This window comes from Mytilus californianus, unplaced genomic scaffold, assembly GCF_021869535.1.
Source record: "Mytilus californianus isolate M0D057914Y unplaced genomic scaffold, xbMytCali1.0.p SCAF_5, whole genome shotgun sequence".
In the NCBI taxonomy this organism is placed as follows: Eukaryota; Metazoa; Mollusca; class Bivalvia; order Mytilida; family Mytilidae; genus Mytilus; species Mytilus californianus.
In genome coordinates, this window is record NW_026262701.1 from 11,438,838 (window position 1) to 11,450,754 (window position 11,917).

Consider the following 11,917-nt stretch of genomic DNA (forward strand, 5'->3'; position numbering starts at 1 on the left):
CAACCGTCTACAAAACACAACAACAAACGACGGAAAGACCATCAACCGTCTACAAAACACAACAACAAACGACGGAAAGACCATCAACCGTCTACAAAACACAACAACAAAAAACGACGGAAAGACCATCAACCGTCTACAAAACACAACAACAAACGACGGAAAGACCATCAACCGTCTACAAAACACAACAACAAAAAACGACGGAAAGACCATCAACCGTCTACAAAACACAACAACAAAAAACGACGGAAAGACCTTCAACCGTCTATATACAAAACACAACAAAAAACGACGGAAAGACCATCAACCGTCTACAAAACACAACAACAAAAAAACGAAAGACTGAGTAACACGAGTTCCACCAAAATGAAACAGGAGTAAATTTGTGTCCTCCGGAAGGGTATAAATAAGAAGATGTGGTATGAGTGCCAATGAGACAACTCTCCATCCAAGTCACAATGTGTAAAAAGTAAAAAATTATAGGTCAAAGTACGGTCTTCAACACGGAGCCTTGGATCACACCGAACAGCAAGCTATAAAGGGCCCCAAAATGACTAGTGTAAAACAATTCAAACAGGAAAACCAACGGTCTAATCTATATAAAAAACGAGAAACGAGAAACATTTATGAACCACATCAACAAACGACAACCACTGAACAACAGGCTCCTGACTTATGACAGGTGCATACAAATGCAGCGGGTTTAAACGTTTTAACAGGCGCCAAAATTCACCCTAACCTGAAACAGTATTGTAACATTACAACATAAAATTCTGCTACACATGTGGCACCCGTCGTGTTGCTCATGTTGCTCTGTGATAATATTCGGTGATGTCACATTCGAGAAAAAGAGAACGGAATTGTGGTTACGACAAAATTCGAACATATCCATCTTCATCTATGAAACTAATATTCCATATTGGTCAAGCAACTCGTGATGGCATCCGTAAAATTTTCAAAGGGATGACTTTAACTCTACCACTTGAAACCCTTTCTTTAATAGCTTCTTTGTGAGCAGAGTTTTCTATCGATTAATTGATTGATTAGTGTTAAACGCCTATTTCAGCATTTTTTTGTGCCATTTCGTGGCGGTCAGTTTTTATTGGTAACTTTCTATCGAGGAAATCACTATAGGAAACGCAAGGTCTGGAATATCGTATCAACTGGGACAAATCATGTTCTCCTTGACAACATTTTTGTACGTATCGACAGTAAAGGTAATTGACTGTTTGTAGGTATTCCTATAGGCACAAACTGCGCCAATTTATTAGCAGACTTGTTTCTATGTCGTTATGAATGACAGTTTATAAACTAACTCAGAAATAAATTGGCTTAATTCTATTTAATAGAAAACATTAATAACACTTACCGATACATTTAATCTGTATTATATTTTGCTTTCAATAATCAAGAACTCTGATTTACTGCGAAAATTTGCCCCAGGTAACTGCCTTTAAATACAGCAAACAGATTTGCTTTTCCAGTTTGGCTTTTTCTGTAGAAATCTTATTACAAACGGGATGTCAAATCATAATGTTTAAGGTGGTACCAAACACCTTGACTAAAATTAATTTGGCTCGTTTAATTTTCATAAAATTTTGACAAAATATTTACTTTGACCCTTTGACAAAAATATAAAAATTTTAAAAAACTTGAACCACACACTTTATCGGAACTCGTTGTAAAAAAGGTGTTCCCCAGTTTGGCAAACACTAATTTTGATCATTGAGAAGCTTAATATTTTTTTAACAATAGAACGTGATTAAAACGTTCAGCTGATTTTTACAGAGTTAATTCCCTGTAGTGTTATGTACCACCTTGAGGTGTTTTTTGTTTATATAGCTCGCAAATTAAGATTTGATACAGGTTTATGAGCCCTTTGAATAAATTTGTTCTTATGGTTATTAATTTAGCATTAGCAAGATTTTTAAATATTCCCTTTTTCGTTACTAATATTGCTTTTTTTCGGTACTAACATTGTTTTTTTAAATTGATTGGTGGATAGTTGTCTCATTGACAATCATAACCCATCTCTATAAATATATGAAAAATACAAATACGCGTATTTTTTAAATCTCGGAATTTTAAGACAGTTTAGTTTTGCCCTGTTGTCTCAGATCAAATTTCCATCGCAGATGCTTCGTTCATCAGCATTTGCATGCATGGATCTCTTTTTGACATAGAAGGCGATAATTCAAAAATGGCAAAATTAAAACATTCTCGGGTTGCAATACAAGCCGGATAGAAAACACTGCCCAAGTAACAACATAATAGTAACAACAGATAAATACGTACTATGAATAGCCCCTACTCTTCTGGACTTTGAAGAAGTGAACATTGTTGTTCGCCTTCTTTGACAAAATTTTATGTCTGATATTTATACAGTTAATAAGGGCGCGTGTTTAACTTTTAATAAGAAATCATTACATATTAAACCGATTGCATCCATAAACTAGAATTAATTGCATTGATGAAAGGTTTAAAATAAAGTCGTACAAACTATTATTGATTATTGTCAGTTTACATGTACGAAGTATTGTTACGCAATGGTTTTCCAGTATTGAAATATGGTTAAACATATCATCAGCATTAAGTCCACAGATGACATAGTGTTTCATAGTTCTGAATGTCAACTCTTTTACAAATAACATTGCACTTACTGATAACCGTTTCAAACTCTTGTTTTTTTTTTAATTTCACCGGCAAAAGTATATAATCAGCAAACAATTTTAAGTGGATTCCGTTGTATTTACGCTACACTCAAACAAAGTCCAGTAGTCAGACGAGAACCAGCTTACAAACAATTCAGTTCAGTTTCAGATAAATAAATCTAATTCCCCCTTTTTTATAATTTCACAACAGAATATAATCAGCAAACAGTTCAGTTCAGTTTCAGCTTAAAAAAATTAATGCCTCCTTTTTTAAAAATTCAACAGCAGAAAATAATCAGCAAACAGTTCAGATCAGTTTCTGCTTGATAAATGTAATGCCCCCCCCTTTTTTTTAAAATTTCACAACAGAATATAATCAGCAAACGATTCAGTTCTGTTTCATCTTATTAGATTTAATATCCCCTTTTAAATCATAGAAAATACCAGACTTACCTCCTATGTATTTTTGCATGAAACCTAACAGTTAACATATATCATATGTATTGACGATGTCACCAGAAAAGACACTTGAAACATGTTTAAAGGTCAACCTCAAAGTTTATCACAGTGCTAAAATATTGGAATTGTTTACTTACATTATATACCTGTTGTAAAACATCTTAATCTAGATAAAGGTGGTATTTGTTTAATGAAAGACTATTTAAAATCAATAAGATCTATAATGCATTTCTAATCGAAAATTATTTTTTTAGGTGATAAACATCAACTCTGACCAGATTACTGTCTCCAAGTTTAACAATTGCTTCTAGACGGTACAATTATCTGTCTTCTGTGTAGCAAAAGTACTTCCTTCAAGTAAAATTATAGTCCATACCATATCTAAGTTTACAAAGGTTGTACATTATTTCAGTATCAGTGTGGTAGTTAAAATGTTGTTTTGAGATTTACTTGAGTACCGGAGTGGTTAGCGAGGGGATTTATGTATACTTTGTTACTTTCATTACGGAAAGTATATGGATTGATGTATAAGATACAACGTTCGTATGCTATGATATATCTGATGAATAAAGGAATATTTTTTATCGTGGTCTTTAACCAATCAATTTCTGGACGGTGCTTATGCATTTCAACAAGAATCCTAATATTTAGTGTGGACTTGACATTTTATTACAATACTTCAAAGCCGATAACTATAAATACCAGTAATCTCACGAAAAGAATCTGAATACAATTCTAGAAAAATAGCTGAGTGTTTTCGGATTGCCATGTGAAACATAAAAGAGTTGCCTTTACTTGGTTGTCAGGAAATGAACGTAAAAGTACTGTACTGTTACACCACTGTCCCAGGTTATGACATTCTTTATGTGCCTGTCCCAATTCAGGAGCCTGTAGTGCAGTGGTTGTTGTTGGTTCATGTCTGTCATATTTGTTTTTCGTAAATTGTTTTGTTATAAATTAGGCCATTATTTTTTCTCAATTGAATAGTTTCATATTTTACGGGGCCTTCTAAAAGCCGACTATACGGTATTGGTTTTTTCCTGTTGAAGGCCATACGGTTGCCTATAATTGCTTACATCCACTAAATTTGAACTTTGGTAGATAGTAACGTGTTGTCTCATTGGCAATTATACCACATCTCCTTATGTTTATAGTTATTGTACTTTATACTATTATAATTAGATATTCCAGGCAGATTATATTATAATATCTGTATATTGCCATGTAATATTCATCACGATGACGATCATGATATTTTTTTCATCTTACTGTATTATATTTTATTACACACTAACGAGTATTGGCCTATTACACGTATTATATGATTCAGCATCAAACTATGAATGTAATGACATACTTACGTGAGTACGACACTGGTGATGTTACACACACGAATCTCAAACAATGCCATATCTTTTTAAGGATATTAATGCAAAAACTCATTTCATAATCATTGTCAATAAAATCTTTTTTTAACTTTCATCAACCCAACACAAAGTTTTCAGTTCCATAGATATTTGCAGATTTTCAACGATTGAATACTAGTACTATATCCATGTTAAAAGGAAATGTGTTTACAAGGGTTTAATATATAAATAGATTATTTTTGCCCTGTCAGTGACATATAAAATTCGCCAAGTGTTTATTAATATTAATATTAGTTTTAATTGAAAAAGGGATAACCTTTTCAATATAAAAAAAAGGAAATTAAAAGACTGTATCTGTGTATATTTGTCCATTATAAAACACCTACTGAAATAGCATGTAAAGATAGTCAAAAACTTCATTATCCTTGAGGTCCTGCCATAGGTGAATAGATATTCATGTCAAAAGCTTGTGTCAATTGAATTATTTTTTTTAAATCAAATTGTGCTCAACTAGGGCGTCTTCTTATACTTATGAAAGATTGGAGATGAAATTTGCAAAGAAGCGATTTGCATTTGTCAATTATTGGAGTTTTAATTTTGTGATTAAATTCGTATTAAAACTTATTTAACTTGTCTTCATTCCAAAAGATTTATAGAATTAACATTAACTTAGCAACCTAGCTTTACATGCATATATGATCACTAACTTATTGTTGCAATGATTCAAAAATGATGTCAGAGAGAGAGAGAGAGAGAGAGAGAGAGAGAGAGAGAGAGAGAGAGAGAGAGAGAGAGAGAGAGAGGGCCAAATTATATTTGATGAAAAATATTACTACAAGATTTGTTAGAGTTATTATTGCATTGTGTGGCTCTTCATTTAGTGTGCGTTTTTATAAATGCAAATTCTGGGGTTGATGACAATATAATTCACCTCAAATAGTCAGTAAATAATCACTATTCGATTATTAAATTGCCATTTTTGTAGCAATTAATTATTGGCTATATTATTATGTAGTTGTCGTATTTGTGCCAGTTTAAATTTTCGCTACAAGGTGTTAAGTTGCACCATAAATGAATAATTATTTTTCGCTGTTTTCAGTTAACATAGTTGGACAATACGGAGGAAACAAGTCCTTAATTTTATATGTAGACAAGTCTTGTAGATTACCCCCCCCCCCCCCCTTTTACCAAACCCTTTTCCAAAACCTCCAAAAAAACACTTTATTATTTTAAGATAAGAAAAACAATAAAACATAGTTATCCGATCTCAAAAATGAACGACAATGATTTTTCAAGAAGTTGTACTTATTTTTCAAATATTGGGTTGTGAAACATTCACATTGAATATAAGATAAGATAAGATAAGATATTTTATTTCCAATTATGGGCCCCAAAGGGCATAAACATTACAACATCAATAAGTTTTCATAATACAATACAAACAATGAGATAAAAAAAAAAAAAAGTTAAACGAGAACTATTTAAGTTCTTAAAGAATATGTAGATAAAGAATCTATAGTATGTTTTTTTTTTTAATACTAATGCATTTTATTGCAAGTGTGGTTGATATAGATAACAAACAAGCAGCCCAAAAAGAAAAAAAGAAAAATAGATATCCACATATGTATAGTACACAAAAAGTTGGATCAATTAAATATATAATAATTAGCCAAAAAGAAAGTAGAAATTAAACATGTCCATGACTCATCCTGTGTCAGCAGCAAATAGGAAAGCATTATGGTTTCCTAAAGGCAGCTGACACCAGTGGGCGATACCTTATGGGCCATAGGCATGTAAAATGTGTGTAAATGTCTCTTTCCTACCTGTATCAAAAGCAAACAAGGAAGCATCATAGGTAACTTGAATGCAGTTGATACCAGGGGACGATGCCTCAAGGATATAAGAGAACATTTGAATAAATAATATATCTTAACAATTATTTTTTTTTTTAATCGGCTAGTATGTTTGTGATATTCAGATGAATATAATTTTCTATGTCCAATCAAATGTATATACACACATAGATTTCCTTTAACTAATCTTCACTAAGGAAGATGTTTGTATATAAAATTACATATTATTTTAAGTAACTCAACATTTTCTACACTAAATAACCAGATAATTTTGCTTTGACTGCTCATATGATTAAAATAAGAATTATATTGTGCAATACTAGCTAACATACAATTTCTATCATCCTCAAATTTGTTACAATCAAATAGAAAATGAGCCTCATCTTCGACAGTATTGGAAGAACATTTATTACATATTCTGTTAATTCGGGGAATACCCTGATATCTACCTAATTCTATTTGTAATCTATGAGAAGATACACGTAATTTAGTAAAACTTCTTCTAAGTTCAAAATTCTTGATCAATGTTAGATATTTTTCAAAACCAAAATTTGTCACAGTTTATATAAAAGGTAGGTTTTCAGTTTACTGTCTGAAAATTTATCTATTTGTTTTTTCCAACAGCTAATAAACAATATTGATAGCTTGGTTTGTATATATTTCTTAAATTTGTATAAGGATTCACAAAATGGAGCATTTATGGCATTTGTATAGTCAATACCAAGTATTTTAAAAACAACATTTATTGAACCATACCATGATGTTATATTCATGTGATGTAGTGTCTTTGATTGTGTATATGCCTCTTTTAATAGAGGAAAATTATTACCTAAATTCTCTAATCTATACCAGTACAATAACATTCCTTTTATAATATTAAAATATATTGGAAATCTTCCAAGTTCAGATAACACTGCAGCATTTGTTGTTTTCTTGTGTACCCCAAGTATAAATTTACAAAATTTTATATGAAGTTTCTCACAGGGTAAACCTGAATATAATTTTTCAAAAGATATATCTTCCTTCTTACATTTAGAGGAAAGAGAATTAAACATCCCCCATATTTCGCTACCATATAATAAAATAGGTTTTACAGTGTGGTCAAAAACATGAATACTTGTTTTTACATCAGGATTAAGTGATAAAAGATCTTTCCTTAATTTGAAATGAGCTTTCAGGGATTTTTTGTATAGTTCATTTTGAGCATAACTGAATGAACCAGATGAGCTTAAATATAAACCTAGGTATTTGTATTTTGAGACACATTCCAGATTTATATTCTGAAATGTGAATATCTGTTTTACATGTCTGCCTGCCTTGTTGAAAATCAGCACCTTTGTCTTATTAGTATTCACATTGAGACACCAATCTTTGCAAAATTTATCAAGCATTCCCAGCTTTTCTCGTAGTCCTTCAGCTGATGTAGATAATAAAACAATATCATCAGCATACATTAAGCAATGTAGATCTTTGTCATTGACATTAACTGGGTCTCTAGTATCTGACAAATATCTGGGCAAATCATTTATGAATATCTTGAATAAATTCGGACTGAGGTTGTCACCTTGTTTGACTCCAATATCTAATGGGAAAAAATCACTTACTTGATTTTGAATTTTGACACATGATTTGCTAATTTCATACATACTTTTAATAATGTTATAAAAATAAGACCCAGCCCCAATATCTAGTAGTTTAATCTTGATCCCTGTATGTATAACAGTATCAAAAGCCTTCTGAAAATCAACAAAACAGGCAAACAGTCTACCTTCTTTTGAATTACAGTATTTGTTAATAAGACAGTTTAAAATAAACATATGATCTGCAGTTCTGGCTTTCCTTGTGAATCCAATTTGACTATCATGTATAATATTATGTTCCTGAAGAAATTTGTCCAGTCTTAGACTTAATATTCTATTAAAAAGCTTTCCAATTGCACTTGTTATTGTTATTCCTCTATAATTGTTAGGGTCACTTGTATCGTTGCTTTTAAAAATTGGTGTAATATAACCTTCAGCCCAAGATGTTGGGTATATACCTGAAGACAGACAAGTATTAAACATCTGTTGAAAACTTTTTAAAAGGAAAGTCTGTCCATTCTTTATCATATTATTACTAATGTTATCCAAGCCTGATGATTTATTGCATTTTAAGTGTGAAATGGCTTTGGATATTTCAGACTCAGTGATAACGGAGTCCAACTCGTTGAAACATTTTGAGTTTTCTAACTGTTTCAGTTTTTCACATAGCTCTGTATATCTACTTTGAAATTCACCTTTCAGTTGTGACAACTTTTGGAAATGTGATATCAAAGTTGATGGTTGTACTCCACATTTTTTTTGTGTTTCATTTTTTTCCTGTAGTTCATTAATTAAGTTCCAATACAGTTTTGGATTCTCTTCGTGCAAGGAGTCCAGCTGACTAATCAATGATTGTTTGTATTGTTTGTATTTATATTTCCTTAGTTTGGAGTATTCACGATTCAGTTTATAAAAGTGATTTTTGATAATTGGATCATATGGAAATCTTGAATAAATTTTTCCATAATTAAGCAAGTTAGTTCGAGCTTGTTGTAAACTTGCGTCAAACCACTTTTTGTTTTTTTGTTTGTTTGTGTGTTTTTTTTAAAGGTCGTTTAAGTGATAGATTTGCTGCTGATAAAAAGATGTTTGAAAGTTTTGATGATGCTTCATCTACTGATGTCTGAGTAAATTGAATTGTGCTGTTGTTGAATTCTAGTATGTAGTTTTGTAGTGTATCTGAAGAAAGTGTTTCTTGAAATTTTATTGCTGAACAGTCAGTCCAGATATAATTAGGTGTCTATATATATATATAGTTAAACGAGCAATAGACTAAATATAAATATCCTTAGGAATATGCGATTATACTCGTTAGATTCACTAAAGAATGTTTTTCCTTCTTCAATCATTAGACCAATTCTTTATTACGTTGGTGTCATATGGGACAAGCTAAACTAACTTAACTAAGCTTTATGAAGAAACGGGTTGGATAATATTTTCAGATAAGGGAGAATCGCAAACTTAGTACTATGATTTAAAAAATGGTGAAAAGAGAAATTTACTTTTAACCATTTCACCCGACAGACTCTAAGTTTTGGGCAATATGTACCAGAACTCACATCTAATCCGATTATTTTCTACTTTCGTTATATTTACACACATTTTACATGCCTATGGCCCATAAGGTATCGCCCCCTGGTGTCAGCTGCCTTTAGGAAACCATAATGCTTTCCTATTTGCTGCTGACACAGGATGAGTCATGGACATGCTTAATTTCTACTTTCTTTTTGGCTTATTATTATATGTTTAATTGATCCAACTTTTTGTGTACTATACATATATGGATATCTATTTTTCTTTTTTTCTTTTTGGGCTGCTTGTTTGTTATCTATATCAACCACACTTGCAATAAAATGCATTAGTATTAAAAAAAAACATACTATAGATTCTTTATCTACGTATTCTTTAAGAACTTAAATAGTTCTCGTTTAACTTTTTTTTTTTATCTCATTGTTTGTATTGTATTATGAAAAATTATTGATGTTGTAATGTTTATGCCCTTTGGGGCCCATAATTGGAAATAAAATATCTTATCTTATCTTATCTATATGATGCCCCTTTACTCTTATTTTCCTGTCAAGTGCGGGAAAATGAGAATAGAAGCGCATATGACAATAACGAATTAATATGTTTAAACTAAGAATCGAAACAGACGAGTACAGTGAAAACAAGTTGACTATATATACACAGTTTTATATTGACTATGACACACAGTTTTGTGATGCAAACAAAATAAGTAGATATTTTGTTTAAAACGTTTTATCAAAGGTCACTTGAGGACTTATATCCTACTCAAAATCCCCACGATGCGAAAACGTAACAGGTAATGCTGGCGAACGAAAGAGCTTAATACAAGAATAAAACATCTATACTATAAAAAATAAATATATATCATTGATTGATTTTATTCTACTATTAGCATGTATTGTGTAACTGTTGGCTCACAAAAAATATTTTATTTTTGCAGAATGAAATATGATTTTTTGCGTAAGTATCAAGGATGTTGAAAAAGAAGCCCCGTGAAAACTAGGCAACGATAGGAATGGAAAATGTAAAAAGTCTATGCATTAACCATATATGTAGCTCCATAAAGAGGGGGGTCGGACCTCTGCCTCCTAAATCCGCCTCTGTTATTAGCCGTCCCTTCATAGTTTCTGCAGTAAACAATTATATTTTCATGTTTGTGCTTAATCCTATAAATTCTTTAAATTTAGGTTTATTTTGTTTATGTTCGGTGTTCAGAATCTTCTATCACACTGGCAAATTATTCTCTTATGAGGCGCGGATTTAGCCCAAAATTATTGCCACGGTATTCAAGCGGAAGCTCCAGAAATATCAAGTTCAGGACCTCCATAATTCGATTTCAGGATATCCTTAAATGTTTGATGAGGTCCACAATTATTTCCGGACCTCAACAAAGTGATTTTAATTATATCCTGAAATCGACTTAAGGATATCCTAAAAATCCCGGCAATTACCATGAGGTTCTGAAATATTTCAGGAGCTCCTTTTTTTTAAATACAATATAAATTTTGACCAAATCCACGCCTCATATTCTCTATTCTCTCTTATGAGGGGGTGGACAGGGAGTACTCTCTCCCACCTCCCACCTCCCAGTCTACCACCCCCCCTCCCCAAAAAAAAAAATCTCCCACCTCCCATCCTTTAACATCAATTTTTCTCCCACTGTTTAAGTGTACCTATGAAATGTACAAGTAGTAGTCTTGTAGATATACAAATTTCTAGCACCATTATTGGCATTTAAGTAAGTAGAGGTATAAACATAAGGAGATGTGGTATGAGTCCCAATGAGACAACTATCCACCGAAGTTCAAATGAAGTGGATGTAAGCAATTATATGCAACCGTACGACATTCAACAATGAGAAAACCCCATACTGTATAGTCTGCTTTAAAAGGCCCTGACATTGAAAAATTTGAAACAATCCAATTGAGAAAACTAACGGTCTAATTAATAACAAAATAATTTACGAAGAAAACAAATAAATCAAATATGAGAGACATGAACCAACAACAACCACTGAACTACAGGTTCCTGACTTGAGACAGGCATACAAAGAATGTGGTGGGGTTAAACATGTTTGTGAGCGCTCAACCCTCGCCCTAACCAGGGACAGAGGTGTTATAGCACAAAATAAGAACAAACTATAAAAATCAGTTGAAAAGGGCTTAACTCATCAGATCGATACAAATCAGAAAACATATAATGAAAACACAGACCGGATGTGGCAGGGTATTTATACAAGACACAACATACAGATCTGGGAGTACTCGCAGTTACTGACAGCTATTTCAAAGCCAATAACAACTAATAAAAAAATCATGTATCTAAGACGTAAATATCAATCAGTACACATCCAACATCCAATGGATTTAGTGTAAAAAGGTCATTAACAGTCAGAGATAAACACGACCTTGTGTAATACCAACATTTAGGTATCGACAGACAGCAGTATCACATTTGGTAACTGGTTTATTAAGGAG

General features: G+C 32.1%; 1 protein-coding gene across 2 annotated transcripts in view; it reads right to left on the minus strand.

The window, feature by feature from the left end:
* LOC127701231 (carbonic anhydrase-related protein-like) overlaps nt 1-4,691 on the minus strand; it is a 30,537-nt gene extending 25,846 nt beyond the window's left edge. Inside the window, exon 1 of one of the 2 annotated variants that reach the window (XM_052205049.1) lies at nt 4,475-4,691. In XM_052205049.1, the coding sequence (XP_052061009.1) occupies nt 4,475-4,556 (82 nt within the window). In that variant the 5' untranslated portion in view covers nt 4,557-4,691. Of the gene's footprint in view, nt 1-3,107; nt 3,213-4,474 lie in introns of those variants that run through there. The other variant, XM_052205051.1, reaches the window with a different exon arrangement.
* Between the last annotated feature and the right edge of the window lie 7,226 nt (nt 4,692-11,917).